Genomic DNA, 19,299 nt, shown 5'->3' with positions numbered 1-19,299 from the left:
CTGGGAGGAAAGCACCACAGAATCAGACCTCAAGAGTTAGGACTTTATCCTAAGGATACTACAAAGGAACTGGAAACAACTGAGCAGAGGAGGAAGGGAATGTGGCTTATGTTTTAAGAACTGCTGAGACAGCTGGCTAAGCTGTCAGTTCTACAACTGGGAAACTCAGGTGGGCAGACGTGGGCACTAGGTCTCCAGTAAGGGGAGAGAACTCAGCATGCTCCTCTGGCAGCCTGCTGGCCTAGGTCTGGCACTCAAAGTCACAGGGTGTGCCACATTCGACACGTTGCCAGGCAACGCTTACCTCAGACACGAATTTTGTTGTGGCATCACTTAAGGTTTTCAGCATTGGGGTTGCCTCAGCATAAAACAAAGACATTCGGTTTGCCAATTCATTATTTACTTCATTTTCTCCTTCTGCCTGTGTGAAAAATAAGAGCAATTGATAGTTGTTCATAACTTACAAAATATTATAAAGCATTTATATCAAAGGACCTAGACAGAGTATCTGATAACTACCTTTCACAAAGTATAGTTTAGACCGTCCTATACACATACATCTTAAGCCTTTAAAAAGAGATTAAAAATGACCTTAAGCATTTTTTAAGTTAACTTCTTTTAAAATACTTTAAATGGCATCAAACAAACAAACAAACAAAAAAAAAACCTTGCGGAGCTGTCTACGCTACACAAGGCATTGTCCTAATGCCTGGGGGACAAGAAGAGGACTGAGGACTCTGTCACTGTAGCCAATGCTCTCAGGAGAGACACTAAACAGCCATGAGCCGCCACCACAAAAACTAAGAGGGGATGGAGAAAGCGCAAGAGAGAAAGACCAAGTCAGGCTGGAAGGAAAACTCAAAAGCAGCCACGGCAGGCTCCCGCAGGCGACGAGGTCAGACGGGGCAGGAATCCCCGAGTCACAGCGGCTGGCACACTCCCGCAGGAAGCGCAGAGCTGCCCCAGGCTCGTCAAGAAGGGAATTGTCTCCTTCAGGCTAAGACTGGAAAGCAAGGCTGGGGGCAGAGTCTTAAGTGCTTGCCGAAGTTCCTGTTCTCTCTCTGCTGGGACCAGCCCTCCCTGAGAGAGCGAGCAGGAATGCCAGTGAAGTCAATTTTCTAAGGAAGGTTAGCTGATGACAGTGTGCGGACTAAGCCAAAAAGGAAAGTCTAGGAAAATGAGTGTGACTGCAACAGAGTGACTACCAGAAAGAATTAGGCACTCAACGGGATGGGATATGAGGATTACGAAATGAAAACAGGTGGGGAAAAAATGAAATTTCACTTGAAAACAACTGGCTTTACCTATAACTAGGGGAGGCGAAAGACAGTGCGGCACAGGTGACACTAAGCTCTCTGCCCCTGAGTGACGCTGCCACGGCAGGTGGGGTCTGTTCTCATTTTAGTCTACACTGGTGGGTGTGAAAAGACAGATAAGGTCAGTCTCACAGCAAGAACTGGCTTGTACAAATCCAAACAGGCACATAACAGATGCTTCAGGGAAGAGAAACCTTTCCTCCAACCCAGGGAGTGTCTTAATGCAGCCGTTTCATTACCTACTTACTCGGTTAAAGAAAAAGAAAGTATGGTCTCACTTGGTATTTTTTTTAACATGTTATGTCACTTTATGAAACTGCTGCAATGATGAGGGCTGACTCTAGAAAGGTACCGCCCACGCGCACAATGTAGAACCTCTCAAAATACCTAGAGAAAAAAAATATTTAAAGTTTTGCTCATGAGCTTGATTCCCTGGAGGTAGAAAAGCGTACTTACTCAACGGCTTAAGAGGGGGGAGCCAAGAGGCTAAAGAAACCAGAAAAGCAGCTACACCGCGCCCGGCGCGGGAGGTCAGGGCCCATCTTGCTCTCCGCTCGGTAACTTCCGTGTCTGGCAATTTCTCGCCAGGACAAAAGCTCAGAACTTTCGCACAACTAAAGTGAAAACACCTTAGTGATTCACACATGGAATCTATGTTACAATGCAATGTTATTTCAATAAAAAAAATTTTTACGAGAATTAGAAAAATTTCACATGCCTCCACATTAGACAAAAATCAATTTCACTGAAGCCTTGGAAATCCAAGGGCGTGGAATAAAGGTAAGCACTGCATGACATGCTACATCTGCTTTCTTCCCAGTGTGGCTGCTGTCACAGCTACCTTTCACCCCTTGCCTTCACTCTACCTGAATGAAGGGACAAGGGAAAGAGCGCACAGAGCTAGCTGAGCACCCAGCCGGCACCGCCACTCCTGAGTCAAAGCAGTGACTTACTGGAACATTGTTGATCCTCATACGACTCAGTGTCCTTCTGTAATAGCTAAAGTCGTTCTGTATAGCAGGATTTGTCATCTAAAGAAGACATTAGTGAAAGAAAAACGTGTTATGTACTAAATGCCAGTAAAAATTAAGTGAAAATCTACTAAGTAGCTTTAACTAGGTGAGTAACACTCTCTAACTTGTTTGCCGTTTTTAAACTTGTCACGAAGAGGCAGCTATGCACTAAATCTCCTAACACTGTGCTTTCTCGGTGTGCACGCGAAACTGCAGATGGTCTCTGTGATGAGCAGGACACGTTCCTTCTTTTGAAAAATTTCAAGTACTATGCTAAAATCTTATTTACTAAAAAATGGCATGATCAGTAAGAATGTGTAGAAATCGGTGTTAAATAGTAAAAAATACGTATTTATGGTGAACAGAGAGAGCCTCAAAAAAAAATCACCTATCCTCAAAGTATGACTGCAGTAGCAGTCAGTGACACAATCATAGGAGGCTGGAGCTAGGGGTCGGCTTCTCCTCTTGCTATACAAGTGCTGGAAAGGCCCTGACAAGCTCAGGACCATCCTCAAAACAAGATACTGTAGCAGAGACCAACACAGCACTCGCGTCTCCTGAGAGAAAAATGCTATGCTTTTTTCTTCACACATTCAGACAGGAAGGGAAAGAAAAAGGGGGAGATGTCAGCATTTTTATATAAAGGAATGTTGAAATAAACTGGAGATGAGGATAAAAGGAAATAGGACCACAAAAAATCAGTAATGTTAAATGCAGATATTTTTTAAAGGGGGTTAAAGGAAAACAGAATATTGGGTAATTTAATATTTATTATCCACATGTCAAAAGGTCTACCATAAATTTTAACTCCAGTTTTCCTTTTTTGCTAAGGAGCACATCATCTGAAAATATTCCAGCAAGTTCTTCAGCCATTTCCTCCTAATGTCACTGAAAGGCTCATCAGAGCAAGCAGACCATCCTACCTTGAGTTCATCAAATCGGAGTGTGAAATGAAGAATTTCTGCAAACTGTTTAGCAAGAGCCTGCTCTCGCTCTAGATGCTGGGTGGGAGAATACGGGGTGCTTGTCAGGGCTCCCAGAAGACCTCTTAATGCTGCTTCTAAAGAAAAAAGATTGGGCATCGTGTGTTAACAGGCCTTTCAGAGAGGTGTGGCCCTGCCCCCTAAGAGATACAGTGGCAGAATCCAGCATTACCTCAATAAACGTATTATTTTTAAAGAGGGAAAAAATAAAAATGTTAAGTTGTCTGTATCTTTCTAATATTTAATAAAAATTGAACAATTTATAAATGTGATTTCAATTTCCATAAAAATGTTTTTAAAAAAAGAAATAAGTACCATTTTTAGAAAGTCAAACTAGTAAGTACTATGTTTATAAATGGAAATACAAATATATCTCTTCAAAAATAAAATCAGGTAAATCAAACCATTCCATTACAGAAACAGTAAAAATCCTGAACTCAGGATTTTTATTCAGCGAAAACAAGAGGTTACAGAGTAAACAGTACCTATCAGATCAATAAACAAACATGTAGTAATAATATATTTACAACAGACTGTAAACCAGTTCTGCTCTCTGTAAAGACCTAACTATGAGCAGCTTGGCCTCTCACTTCACTCACCGTCAACTGTGACATGGGCGTGACAGAAGGGCCAATGGACTCGAAGACATATCCCCAGTGCACAGCTAGTGTACCATGTGTTTAAGCACCCACAGCCCCGTTTTCCACACAATGAATTGCCTCTCAAATGAAGCATCAACCTGCCTCTGTAAGTACTAACCCGATTCCTCACAGCGGTAGGTACTTCTTCAGAGCCTATTACGTGCATACTGGGCCTGGTGCACAGGCTAGACACACTAGATTCTCCAGAGACATTCTGATCCAGTAACTCCAAATGATCATCATTATCCTTTTTGAACAGTAGTTTGAAAATGCCTGTCTACTTTGCCAAGCACCAGGGGAGAAGAAATGAAGACAGACATGCTCTCTATGCCCACACAGTGGCTCACTGTGCAGAGTGAAATGAATGCTACTGGGACAGAAGTCAAGAAGTACAGGATACAATACAACGGCATAAAAGGGGACCTCACCAAGTTGAAGACTCAGGAAAAGACTTCATCAAGTAGGCGACATACAGGCTAAGGGCAGTGCACAGTGAGGAGGAGCAGGGGAAAGGGCATGCCGTAGTAGAGCAAGAGGTTCAATGAAGAGAGCAAGGAGGAGAGCGAGCCCAAGGCTAAAACAGCATGCGTATCATTTGTATGCCACACTAGACACCCTGGCCTTGGCATTCTAATGTCCCCAACAGAACTATTTTAAGCGGGGGGTAGTGATGCCAACAGATTAGCATTTATTAAAAAAAATTTTTGTGTGTGCATATAGAAATGGGGTACAGGCCAGAGGTGCAGGGGCGGTGAGAGGATTCACCAGAAACAGAGTGGGGAGCAGCAGGCGAGGCAAGAGAGGTCTGCTGCACCAAGTGGGTCAGCTCTGGGGCGGGGCTTGAACTAGCACTGACGCAGCCACGGCCTTGCTTAGCTTCCCAATGCAGCGCCAGCAACCTGCTGCACCACCAGGGAGGGCCCAGATTAGCATTTAAAAACTCCACTGCAGCTGCAGCATGGTGACTTACTGTGGGAGCATAGGTGACTTGCAAAGGTGTGAGTGTAAGCAAAGAGCAATTAACAGGAGAGACCTTTTTTGGGTTATTTTAAAAAACTGTTTGCATCTCTCCAGCACGTAGGTTCACTCTATGTGCTAATTTAAGTAGCTAATTTAATTAAGTTGATAGAGTAGGGGAAAACAATTTAAAAGTAAAACAATTTAAAAAGTAAAACAATTTTAAAAAGTAATTTTTTTTCTATTTAAGAAAAAAAAAATAGTATTTTCTATATATTATCAAGCTTTAGGATTAATGTCAGCATTCACAGTGCTCTACCACTCTGGGAAGGTGGAATAAGGTCAGTGGCTGAGTTAGGATGGTCAGTGATCACAGATGAGAACAATCCATGAACAGTGGCAGACCACTGGGCTACACTGTACAGACAGATCTCTACTGGCCGACAATGCCCTATGTCAAGAAAAGAATCAGACTATCCCAAGAGGTGCTCCAGGTCTCTTGCTGAGTTGAAAAGGAGATCAAAGAAGAGATGGCACAGGAACTGGTTTCTGTGAAGGTACTAAAACAAAACCACATGGTTTTTACTTCTAGGAAAAGGAGGTGAGGAGGAGTAAATTAATGGACCACTAAGTCCTAAAGGCTGAAACTGAAACTGAAGAACAGTGCAGAAGTCAAAGCTATATAAATGAAGGCTGCAAGGAAGTGACCACTGGGAGACAGGTAAGGCAGACTGGTCCATGAAGTAGAAAAGAGGGAACCTAGGAAGCCGAGGTCCTTGGGGAAAGCACCTTTTAGTGAGAAGATGCACTTATTCTTGTCAGCTGCCATCGATTTGCTATCAAAGACCAGATCCCAAATCCTCAGAAAAGAACCCAAAGGATATAAAGTATGGGGATCCAAGACAGTCAAGAGACATAATCACAAATAACCCTGTCATTTTGGGAAATTTTGATAAAAGGAGTCAAATGTTGGATCAACTCACTCACTATTACCTCCAGAGGTGGCCCCAGGCAGAAGATGAGAAGACTACTACTGTCTGACCTACAACTTTCCCTCACTTAAAATAACTCCACCACTAAGTCCTCACAAGACAGAAACCTGGTGGCAAAGCTCGGTACCTTCCCACCAGCCAGAGCGCCCCTTCTGGAGCACCCTGGTAGCGCAGGTCAAGTAATTCTCTCTGAGATTGCAGTTCTTCAGGACCATGTGCATCTTCCCAGCCGTTTGCTGTTAGAGGTGATTTATTCTCCAACTGGCTCAACAATGAAGTAGAAAAGACAAGAAAGGCTGCACAGATATGAAGGCAGACTAGTGAAGTTCACAGGATTTGAGCAATTCTGTGACCAAAACCACACAGCTAATAAGCAACAAATGCCACACTGAGGCCATGATGATTCCAAAGCCTAAAATCCATTGCTAACTGCTTCTGCCAACCACCTGAAAAATATCTGACATGTCAGATGTGAATGTTCATTAATCTCTTACACTCACCAAACACTGACCTCCTTATATGCAAGCAAGAAAGGCTTCTATAAGCAAGGAAGCAGTAAACATCATTTCCCAAGTTTCAGACAAAAGGAAGAGGAAACCTTCAGATCTTAAATTTGTAGTTTGCTCTCAACTTTACAGAAGCATCAAGAATAGAATAATGAAGGTTCACAGCATGACTACTAGCTTTTTGCTCGTTACCTGAGTTACTTTGCTGAAATGAAACACAGTACCCAAGACGAAACACACACCACTAACCTGATTTAATTCCAATAGATAACGCAAGAAAATGCATCTGAGTAGTTTAACCTACTACACTTTTTTTATTGGCAAATGCTAAGTGACCTGAGCACCCTCTAAATCAATTTGCTTCAAATGCAGCTAGAAACTGCGAAAGAAAAACTCTAAATATGTTTAAGTCAAGAGAACCATGATCAAAAGACAAGAGAACCATGATCAAAAGACACAGGCTCCTGAGATTACAAAGCTAGACTACTTAATTGACATGGATGTGAAGTCAAAGAACTGACAGCTGAGTTTAGGAGAGTTAAGTTACAAATCTTCTAGAAAGACAAGGATAATTTATACAAATACATCCATCTCATCTTTTATTTGTCTACATTTGACAATGTGTACTGCATCTAAGGAGAAATAACAAGTTTCTGTTTCGAAGACAAAGGCATTTTGGAAAAACAACTTAAATTTCAAAGCAGAGGCTGCTGACCTAAGTGGCCAGCTGCTCCCATAAAGGCCTAAGGAGAGTGAGATATAACAGACTATGGCGCGATAGGACCTGCTGCAGAGCAGGCCTAAGGGACAGGCGGGCCCTGGCTGCTCAGCTCTGGTCACCTGAGGCACACATCTAGTGACGAGCTATAGCCTAAAGCAAAGGCAGACTTACACATGCGCGCACACTGAAACACAGCCACCAATTTTCAAATGACAACCATTTTGAAATTTTTAAAAATGATGTGGTCTACCAGGTGAGAAAATAATAATAATAATGAACAGCCATATAGCAGAGACATTTTGTGGGGGTGGAGAGAGGAATGGGATTAAAATCGGGGGTGGGGGTGGGGAGGGAAGTGCACAGGACTATGGTGATGGCACATGGGTGACTTGGTGATGGGAAACCTGCGGGGATTACAATTGAGATGGGAAAAAAAAAAAGTACAAAAAATGATGTAAAAATAAACTATAAAAAAAACAAAAACAAAACAACTATGTGGTCCACACACATCAAAGCTCAGGCCTAAAATCCCAATTTGACCTATATCTAACAATGTGGTTTTCTAATCAAACTGTACATTCGTTTAGAATATAAAATGTGCTTATGATTCAAAAACTAAAATTATGAAAAAGCATGCATCAAGAACCCATTTCAAGTTTCTCACATCTACACTCCTCCTCCCCTACACTCTCAACTTCACACAAAAAAGTCCTTCTACCTGAGAGCTTTCAAACTACAAAAGCAGCTGAACAGGTGTAGCTTACCTGCCCGGCCTGTTCTAGGAATCAGGGACTTAAGTTTTGCTTCCTCAGTGTTTTACAGGCATAATTCTGACTGCTGAATAACTTCCCAGGTAAGGGTAAAGGGCAGTGGTTTTTTTGTTGTTGGTGGTTTTTAATTCTTTTTGTCATAGTAACTCTCTAGACAACTCTGGATATATTATTAGGTTCCTATTGCACATTTTGTACAGTTCTGGACATACAAACTGATTAACAGCCAAGATTTTAATCCACAAATATAGATCCCCCAGGAAAGTGAGATAAGTTCCCACAAATGAGAAAGAATTTGGGAAAACTAGAGAGAAACCCTACAAAGTAGATTCCCAAGCTAGGGCATTTTAGGCTGCAAAGAAACCAGACATTCCCTTGTAGAAATATGGCAAGGAAATAAATTAGTAATATAATTATGAAATTCTCTACTTTGGGGTCAAGGAAGGTAGTCATAATTACAAAGCTGTAACTTACCTAACCTCTGAGAAAATTCATAGAATTTCTTTAGTTTGCCAACTAGTGGAACAACGGCACCCCATGCCTTCTCTTGCAACTTCTCATCTGCGGGATGCTGAATGGCCTTCAAAATCCAAAGAATAAAAAGTTAGATTTTTTAGAAATCAGTCAGTCATATTTTTACATTAAAATGAAAGTTTTAGAAAATACAGGCGTAATCTACAAAATACAGGATAATGAACTTAGGATGCTGAGAATAGTATACTCAACTCCACGTTCAACCTACTTGACTGATTCTCACTTCCCTGTGCAATGGATATGGGTATCATGGAACAAGAAATGACACGACGTATTTTTAAAGTCTTGGTTAGGGCTTAGAACTACCCCCCACACCACCTCACCCATGCACACAAACCATTTTACAGTTTCCAAGAAAGAATTATTTAGTGCAATAAAAGAAAAATTAAAAAGGTAATGAGTAAAATAAGATGCCAAGTTTGGGACCAAGCTAAGAAACTTTTGGTAATTAAAATGCCAGTCTCCAACCCAATTTTAAGAAAACTACCAAACATTTAAGTCAATGTAAATATGCCATTTAGAAATTGTCAAATATTTATTTCCTGTAACTAGAATTTCTCTTTCTAGAACCCAAGTTTTCGTAGGCTTTCTTGAAAAGGTGGAAAATTAGTTTTAAATCTGAAAGAGAGGGAGACCCCATAATCTAGAGACCCCTGTCTGAGATTGCATCTTTCTATGACTTGTCTTTCAAACCCTAAACAATTATTTCCAAAAAAGTGTTTCCTTGTTTCCACTTTCCTTGGCTTACACATGCTTTACTTAATCCTTGATGGAAGGAACACAATGGCTCTGCCAGTTTCCTCTAGCACCTTCAAACAAGTTAAAACACACCCAGCTGCCTGTAATATTCCCAGGGGGAATATACAAGCATAGTCTTTCCCATGGCACAGTAGTACTCTGGTTTAACCCAAAATGCAAGAAAGCATAAGAAAATTGAAACCAGACAGATTTAGAGAAAGCTCTGAATATATAAGCTACAAACATTAAATAAGAGGGTTACATACTGTTTAAGCAATTAACTATGTAAGTTTGCCACTATTTTCAAATTTTCTCAGTTTTTTAACAAACTGTTTCAAGTGATGCTTAAACAAAATAGCTTGAAGTGAATCCCGCTTAAATAATCATTCTAGGAATACTGCAACATGAAAGAAAATCTGGTATTACTACAGGTAACTATCATCACATCACATTGTATTGTATGAGTATATTATTCTGAAGTATTAAAAAAAATCCTTTTAGCCTGATACTTAAGACTCAACAATGTCTGATATCAAGCGGTAAGGATTCATTCATTTTATTTTTCAAGAAATAAACAGATAAAAATTAAAGGTTTTTCTTCTCGAGAAGTCTATTCAACTTCTCTTGCAAGGATCCAAAAATCATTTTCTATGTATTATAATTTACAGTATCAAAAGGCTCCAGTAAATATCAACCATTTTCATAACTATTTCCCTGGCCTGGCTTTGCCAGGGTTTACAAGTGGAAATACTGGCTGCTCATTCCTGGTAACATTTCCCAGTCCTGGGAATTAGGACTTCTTTCACATCAGACTTTCTGCTGTGCAGCCACGTTTTTGGTCCAGCACCTGTTACAGTCCAATATGCAAAAGGCCACTCACTTGCTGTCGTGACAGTACTATAACCCAAAATCTGCACAGAAGTTTGGATACGTCAACAAATCAGTGGCATGCTCTTATTTCCCTCTCGAGGTGTTTATTCTAGAGAATAAACTTTATTAAGAGTTTATCTTAGGTCTTACTCTATTTGAGTCTCTTGTTGGAGATGTTTTTATGTAAAAATACATGTAATAGAGTTCTCCAGCATTAGCACAGTCATAATAGTAAGCTCTCAGTCTGACTTCTAAGTGTCAGACACTTCTGTGCTGTCTACACAGATAATCTAATTTTATCCTCAGATCAACTCTATGCATTGCTTCTACTTTTTGCTACCATGAATTAGGTGGCCATAAAGGTATTTACATGTATTTTCTACTTACATGTTGTGCTATGGGGAATATTTTCTAAAGTGTTACATTTCTGGTGTAAGAATACAAACAATTTTATAGGTATTTTACACGTTGACAAGTTGACATCCAAAAAGACCACCATTTCACAATACCACTTGCACTTAGAGATGCCTATTTCTTTATAAACCAGCCAATGCTGAGTTGTTGACAATTTTTATTGTATGGGGTAAAATTTCCTGACAGTGATACTTTTTCTATTATCTATGCGTTGCCACAGGTAGAATGGTTCTGAGTCTACAAAGTCTTCATATTAATTCATCAACTTATAGTAGTTTTAACTGTTCTTTGTTTACTGGAATAGATCCAGCTTTTATTTCAACACCATCCTTTCTTAAATTGTTTGGCTACTAACCAGAAATCTTTTCTACTTATAGTCATCCTAAAATATCAATATACATTTCTCAGGAAAATGTCAACTGCTTGAACAGTTACAGTCGCCCTCCCTCTGACCTGCAGATTTATGTGCTATTTTTCCCAAGTTTTCTAGGTTACATTAATTTCATATCTATTTTACTAAGCTATTTCTCTTTAATTCCTTTACCCAATGGTTTATATGCCTTCATTCACTGAAATCTTTAGATTTTACTTGAGGTAATGACAAGAATACTCTATAAACATCTCATATTTACTTCTTCAACATCACTGGCTATTTGCTATGCACTATCCCCATGGAGATAAGAAGCCAGGTTTAAGCTCCTCAATCCGGAGTAGAGGTGAGGTGGAGGAGCAATCATTCCACACAAATACAAAAGCAAGGAAGTATACATGTGCGATATATTCAGGGAACAACAATCCAGAGAGGAGGTAAAAAATGGAATTCACATCACCTAAAATTTCTCACAGCTGCTAATCTGGAATCACTGAATTCCTCCTCCTCTATTTAATATTAATAGCAAGTCAACCACCAAAATCCCAGATCCCTCAGTCCATACATTTCCTGCCTGCGCTCTAATTCCTCTGCCTTCACTACTAGCCCAAAGGTCAGGAGAGGAATTAAGCTGGGCACAGACTATTAACCCATCAGACTGATCCCTTCCAATGTTAGTTACCGAGAAGAAAAAGGAAGAGGAAGGGGTTGCGGGTAGGAACAAACAAATTGGGCAATGCCTTCAGGAAATGTGGTAAAGGGGGGGGAGAGTGGGAGAGAGGAAGACAGGCAGGTAGGGAAAGAGTGAGTCTGGAAGCTTGGTGCTTTCCCAAGTAGTCCAGCACCTGAGTTTGTGGCTTGGCTGAGTACAAGTAGTCAATGAATGAAAAGTTAGTCTTGATAAGAAGCAGGGACACAGCTTCTTTAGAAAAATAGAAAATTTTCTTTTAGAAAAATTTCAAATGCAATGAAATTCTATTTCATTGCATTTGAAACAGTACCACGATTTTCCTTTAAATATTTAATAAGCAATAAAAAAAATTCTAAAATACAGAAAATAGATTAAAAACAGGAGGGACATAGTAAGTTTTAGTTGTTACAGAATTTATAAACATGTCTTACCTCTCGTATTTCATGGCCAGCTCCTCTATATGACTGCAAGTCCTCCAAGATGCCTTCTGCATCTTTTAATACTACATTCACCTGATTATAAATTTCCTTCTCAGATTCTGTAGGCTGGGCATCTAAACAGCAGGAAAGCACAAGAAAACTTACAGTCACAAAAATTTTTTTTAGTGTATGTATAACTCTAACCAGTTAATCCAAATTTCCAAAGATGACTAATATTTTATTCAATGTTAACTTTGCACTCCTAAGATGGATAATTTTCCCATAAGTTTGAATAGGTAGACTCAAGTTTCTAAGAATCATAAGAAGCAAGAGAACACCAAACATTACTACTAATTTGTTACAAATCATGACCTGATATACTAAACAGATCTGAAAACTATAAATCAAAATTAAAATTTTGATAGTATTAATAATCACTTTTTCTTCTATATTCGCCACTATCCATCATGACTGTAAGTGCATGGATATGACTTATTTTAATGCAAAAGAAATGAAAGATATATTAAAGAAACAATCTTCCTATAAAGTTAATTTTAATGATGGATTGTGTCACAAAAAAATAACTTTTTTTTTTTTTAAGATTAGTTTTTAAGTGCACCCCTTTTTCTAGGGGTCATTTTCATTCTGTAACAATGTATATAATGAAGATAAAAAGAAAATCCCCACAGGTAATCACTTTATATAGTGATCACATTATCAAATATAAGAAACAATCTTCCTATAAAGTTAATTTTAATGATGGATTGTGTCACAAAAAAAATAACTTTTTTTTTTTTAAGATTAGTTTTTAAGTGCACCCCTTTTTCTAGGGGTCATTTTCATTCTGTAACAATGTGCTTCTCTGCTGATGACCAGGTCAAGACTCCTGTGCAGAAAAGAGCAAATTACCAAGCAGTTGCAGCATTACAGGGCTAAACCCTCCATACAAACACTGCCACTAAAAACTGGAAATGCTAAAGCATAATGCATATACTTAGAATTAAGTCCTACATACTTAAGATTAAATCAGAGAAAAATGAAGTGGAGAACTGTAGTTACAATAAGCATAACTGGGAGCACAAACATATGGGCATTTGGCCACCTGTGGTGTACGCCACAACACATATGTCAACAGATGACTAAACCTGGATTTCTCTCAGCTAGACTTGAGGTAACAGAAATCCTATGTTTAAGAACTTGGTCAGGTGTTCTCTAAGACTACATCTCTTTATTTAATACATGAGAGGGTCATTTTGTTTGTTTGTTTCTGTTCTGTATTGGTTTTGGAGAAAAGTGGACATTCCACAGGGAAATTTATGAGATTGTTCACAATCTTTCCAGCTAAACTATAATCATTATTCACATTAGGCATAAAGCACATAAAATGGTTGATGTTGTGATTACCATAATGTTTAAAGAGGAGGAATCATGCTAACAAAATTCCTCCATGTTAAAGTTCTCTCCTGTGGGAGCAGGGGAGGCAAACCCAACTTAACGTGGTTTAGGACACTGCTGCCGTGTCTCCCTACCACACCTATACTTTACCTCCTCATAAACACACAATGCTCTATTCTTTCTCTGAGGAAATTTTCTTAGAAAATTTGAAAGAAATTTAGTTTATACATAAAACTAAGACTCGATGCCTAAATAACTTATTTTGTTCATGAGGCCAGTTAAAACTCAATTCTACCTATTACAACGGCCAACCAGTCAAAAATAAACCACATTTTTAAAGATCAACAATTACAGCACCAAATATTAAGTTCAATATACTTAAAATAGTACTTACAACGATAATAAAATAGCATTCGATGTGCAAAGTCAACTAAAGAATTTGTGTTCTCATCTGTTTCCTTGTTTTTCAAACTTCTTTTAAGAGAGCATGTGATTTTTTTTAATGCAAATATTACAACAAAATAATTGTACAAGAGGGGCCAATTGAAAAGTTAAAACGCTTGCCCAAAGTTATAAAGGAACAAATATCAACACTGTAGCTTAATGGTGTCTTAAGGGTTAGGGTTTATTATTAAGCAGTGATATTTTTTCACTTTGCCAGACCAAATGCTCAAAAGTAATAGACATACACTGAAAAAAAGTATACCTCATAACTTTGATACTTACACCAGATATAGGTGAAATAAATAGTTTACATGCAAAACAGCCACTCTGTACTTTTTCACATGGAATCGTGAAACTACAGACATAACATCAATAGTAGACACATGTCATAGTTTGAATTTATGAAGTGGGAATTCATGACAAAGGACAGTATTTTGACTATTTTAAATCAAAAGGTATTTCTGAAGCTTGAAATACTAAGCTTTCATGTATTTTTTGTGTGGTGACAAGCTGTTAACAGAAAAATGTGACACTGAGACTAATACAAAAGAAATATTAAGTAGATACAGATAGACCTTGGAAGTGATTAATAATTATTAATGATTTAATAAGCACCAAGAAATTTAAAAATGAAGGAGAAGATTCCAGTTTCCTCTCAGGGTAGAAAAATAACCAGCACCACACTGATCAAACATTTTTTAGAATGTCACAGGAAAGTCACATTTATAATTTTGAAAGCTGCTGAAGACTGCTGTAGGAATGAAGACAAACAGAAAATAGCAGACAGGTAAGCACTACTGTACTGAGAGCAAGTCATGCAAGAGGGTGAAGTACTTACTAGGCAGGGGGATGACTATAAAATGAAGTACTTTTTTTCCTTCAAAAAAGGGTATCATAAATGCAACCAAGACTTGTCACTTTGATTTTTCATAGCAAAAAAATGAAAAATTTCATTCAATACTTGAAAATACACCACTTAGCTAACAAGGACATTCACTTGCCTGGAAAATAATGTATCTAGTAATGAGATAAGGCAGAGTCTTAAAAGCTAGTTTTAAAAATTGTTAAGGGGAAATTAAACCATATTTCAGTTGCTTTTATTGTTTGAAGATAAAATTAGGTATCTGAATAATTTCACATCAATGTTCTATAGGAGTCACTAAAAAGAACTGCTAACATTGTAGTTGTTATAGTACAAATGGAGGCAAATATCACCTATAAAAAGAAAAGAATAAAATGCAAGTCACAAAAAAATTATAATCCTGCTAATGGTCTTTCTGTTTTAATCTTGCATCATTCATTCAGTAAATATTTACAATTTATGTAAGTTTCACTGAGCAAGGCCTCAGTGTATAATATATAAGCTGTACAGTGTATAAACAGAGTATCCTGTAGATGTTCTATAATAAATATTTATTGAGTGACTGAGAAGGTACAGAGTTATAAAAATACCTTCAATAGGAACTAAAGGAGGCTACTATGCCCCTTCATCTCCAAACAAATATAATCCTACATCATTTTAGAAAAATAAATGTAAGAAAATACCACTAAAATAAAGGCATTCCAAAGTTCAGTACAAAAGCAATTGAAAATATGCAAGAGATAAAATGGAAAAATAAAAAGTTAGACCAAAAGAATCCGTGTCAATCGTTTTAAAAGATTGGGTGGGAGAAACAGGTAAACACAAAAGACACAAGAATTAGAGGAAATGAACAGCTAAAGATAGGCACTATTTAACAAAGGTAGAGAAGATAAGGTTCTAGTCTCTTTGACAAATGACCATCTGTAGTTACTATCCTATTTTGGTCTACCTGAAGATACGTGAATCAATGTTAACTTCTATCAATTACAAAGCACTGTGCTAGGGTTGGGAAGAAACATTAAAGTCCCTCTTCTCCCAAGAATCTCAAATTAATGAGCTACCATGGACGCTGTAGTTGTTATTCAGGTTAATGGTTTGTTATTAGAAGAATGAGTTATAAATTTAATGTCATGATAAAATAGGAAATTACAAGAACTAGAAGACAGTCTAACACTCTACAAGCCACAACTGTTATTAGCATATGCTGTCATAACATAAGTGCTACCACATTTTATGGGGGCAACCTTGGGTTTCTAGCTTACCTGAATCATTATTTTAAAATAAAACCTTATCAAATAGATTACAGAAAAAGTCCTTTTTTTTTATACCTCAAGCTATACATATTGTTCCATCTACAATCCTTTACTAAACACTTAAAGCTTGAAAAGTTCTACTTCACTTTCACAACTGAATTAAAATGTTGTCATTAGAAAGCCCACTGTCTAATTTATTGCTAAGTAAAGTCAATCCCTCTGATAAACATCTTGAATGAAACACATGTAGATAAAATTATTTGTATTTCTACCTATCTTGTAAGGGCAGAACTACCCAAAGGCACTAACTGATCTTAGGATCTTTGTATCCCAGCACCTACCGGCTGGCATACAACTGGCAAGTCATATGCAGTGAACTAAAGTGAAATTCTAAGTAAATGCATGCACACATATGAATTAGAGGAGTCATGATTTACCTTAAAGATGCAGTCTTTATTTTACAAACTGCAGGATTCCATTAAATCCTGTTTTTAAAATACTGGAATAGCTCGAAGTATATAGCTTGAAGCAACACACCACTTTAATCGTTCTGTATGAAATTATTTCTATAATTATCTGACTATGGATATACACTAAGCCGGATTTAACCCATTAGAAAGATGGAAATAAGTTACTAAATATTCCTGTTCATACAGAAATGAACAATGTGTTGCTAAGTTACTGAATAGAAGGTTGTGGTTTTATTCTAAGTAATCATTAGGAACTAGCAAATCAACCGCACTGGCAATTTTGATCCTGGTACAAAACAGTTTAAGAGAACACCAAGTTGAAGGGCTGCAGTCACTATGATGGGAAGTATAATAAGGCAAACTTTTGGACATGTGTTCAAAAACATGCAAATTGATGTGATAAACCTAACAAAAAAAAAATAACGGCAAATAGCCAACTAGACAAAATGTTTACATTAAATTTGACTTACAGTACACTCTTAAGTGTCAAATCAAAAGTTTTATACTGGCTGATACAGGCAACAGATATAATTTTTAAATTTATATCTGCCTTTAAGAAATTAAGACTTTACATACAGTTCTTCAGTACTGGTTATTACTGATGCTTTGTTTGCATTTTAATCCTTATCCTGCCACTAAATTAGCTATTCAAATTTTAAAGTACTGCATTAAAAATTCATGCTTCTTACTTGACCTAACCAAAATGCTAGACTTATAAAAAGATCAAGTGCCAAGTCTTGAACAAGATCTTGACTGTATCAAAGCCAAGATTCTGCAATGGAAGGAATTTGGGACAAAGAGTAAAAAGAGACAGAATAGCAGAAAAATATACAAGACCAAGTTTGAAACAGATGCAAATAAACTGAAACACAGCACTAGTAATTTAAGTTGCCTCATCTGAAAGAATCCTCTACAAGTCAGCAACCTGTTCAACATCCCAAGCTGATTAAAAGTCATGCTGAACATGCACTTCAAAGAGCACTGTTAAATTGTTGAGGAGGGTCAAGAAAATGAACAGCCACTTAATAGCATTTTCCCCTAAAAGCCCAACAATTTAACATGGTCCTGATATTGGCATTGCTGCTCTTTGCTGACCTGTACACATACCCAAGCTGTAACAGAGCATCTGTAAGAATGTCCAAGTAGAAAATATCAGAGACCATAAATTACTCCATAAAATGGAGATAAGCTATAAATTGATGTGTTTGTATGAACTGTCCTGTTTTAAAGAAAAACATAAATGAATTATACATAAAAATGCCTAGCATATCACATCAACTAACCTCAAGTTGATAGAAAATGCAAAGATCTCTCAAAATTTAAAGGATTTACTGTTTTCGAAACCAGAAAAATTTTAAATTTTAAGTAGTTAAATATTTGTTTGTGTTAGTCTCAGATAAAATGCAAAGGATTGCATGATTTATAATCTAAGACTATCTCTTCACCCTTTCCTAACAATTTTCTAGTGAACAGTTAAAATACCAACATTCATACCAAAACACCAATTCAATACCACTGTTTCAATATAACAGACAAGCGAAAGCAGTACTGGCAGCCACAAAGCAAGAGCTGGTCAACATGCATGGGCATCAATGACACTTACCTGCCACTCTTAGACCATATTACAATAGGTCATGCAACATAAAACAAACAGAAGGCAAATTACTCAAAGGTCTGTGAACCCATTATTTTTCTCTTTATTTAGAATTAGAAAAAATAATTCCTGGAATAAATACATACAATGATTTTTTTTTAACTTTTCAAATTATCTGCAAAGATTAAATAATTTAGGTTCACACTTACCTTTTAATATTATGCCCAAATTACTGAGCTCTGAATGGCCTTCACGAACAGATTTGTATTCAAAATACTTAAATAATTACAGAGTAATTGAAACATAGTGAATTTTTCTCAGCTGCATTAAATTTTTCCCAAATATGCTTCTATTAACAAATCTTGAAGTAGCACTTGTCCTTTCCACCAAAATTTTTCATAAAAATGTTTTCATTTGAGAATAGATTTCAAATTATAAAATAATGTCCAACTTGGAGATATGAATCTCTCATAAGAAAGAATTCAAATAAAACATCTTATCACAATTTAATCTCTGAAATACTACTTCCAGTTCTAGAAGGCACCAGAAATTTTACTCAAACAATTCATAGCTCAGTCATGCAAAGCAGTTAAAAAGATGGCAAAGTGGGAACATTCATTTAGAGCAAGACAAACGCAGTCTACTGCAGGCAAAGAGAAATAGATATAAAATCATCTTCTCACTTTCAAAATCAAGGAAAAAATTTGGCCCCTGCTCAAGGTCTGTGCATGTCAAAACTTTAAGAAGATTCCCCATGTTAAGGTACCTGTCAAGACAAGAATGAGAAAAGAGAAAATATCCCTTTATAAAAAAGAACATCTGAAATTTCTTTCTTAAAAAATAGTAACAGGGAAAATGTTCATTAGGCCATGAATTCGTCCTTCAGGTTACCCAGACTGTGCTCTGGCAGACAGCAAACCGGGTTCTCAAGGTGTTGATGTGTAGGACCTAGAGGTGAAATGTGGTTTTCCTGTACACAATGGCACAACGGTTGCTCTAATTCTTCTCAATATTCTCCCAAGACAAGTTTCATTAATGGCCTTATAATGAAAAATTCTGTAAGTATTCCAATAGTGCTAGTATTCTGAAAAAGAAAGTTCTGATCAAGAATTATTCACAACTAAACTTGTTTAAATACAGCATTGAAACAATTTGCTTTAAAGCCAAATATTAAACCCAATTTTTGGCCACAGCTCACCCTTACACCTCATCTTAAAGTGGCAGGATATTAAACTTACTTCCTGTCTGCCGTTAAACACAGCAGTATGTTTCTAACCAAATTTGGATCATTAATTTGTGGAAGTTTTTAAAATGTTGATTCTGGATATGTAGTACCACTATGATTT

The 19,299-nt window shown here is 37.4% G+C and overlaps 1 protein-coding gene across 4 annotated transcripts in view; it reads right to left on the bottom strand.

Annotated features, from left to right (window-relative positions):
* The window catches only part of FAM49B (family with sequence similarity 49, member B), a 99,881-nt gene that overhangs the window by 7,592 nt on the left and 72,990 nt on the right, over positions 1-19,299 (bottom strand). For 2 of the 4 annotated variants that reach the window (XM_004679593.2, XM_012723042.1), the window contains 5 exons: positions 11,948-12,069; positions 8,374-8,479; positions 3,253-3,389; positions 2,270-2,347; positions 305-421 (listed from right to left, as the gene is read on the bottom strand). In XM_004679593.2, coding sequence (XP_004679650.1) covers positions 305-421; positions 2,270-2,347; positions 3,253-3,389; positions 8,374-8,479; positions 11,948-12,069 — 560 coding nt within the window. Of the gene's footprint in view, positions 1-304; positions 422-2,269; positions 2,348-3,252; positions 3,390-8,373; positions 8,480-11,947; positions 12,070-14,056; positions 14,063-18,636; positions 18,720-19,299 lie in introns of those variants that run through there. The other 2 variants (XM_004679592.2, XM_012723043.1) reach the window with 2 other exon arrangements.

The sequence above is a fragment of the Condylura cristata genome, unplaced genomic scaffold (genome assembly GCF_000260355.1).
Source record: "Condylura cristata isolate star-nosed mole 26May11 unplaced genomic scaffold, ConCri1.0 scaffold00009, whole genome shotgun sequence".
NCBI lineage: Eukaryota > Metazoa > Chordata > Mammalia > Eulipotyphla > Talpidae > Condylura > Condylura cristata.
This window is presented reverse-complemented; position numbering and strand designations above follow the sequence as displayed.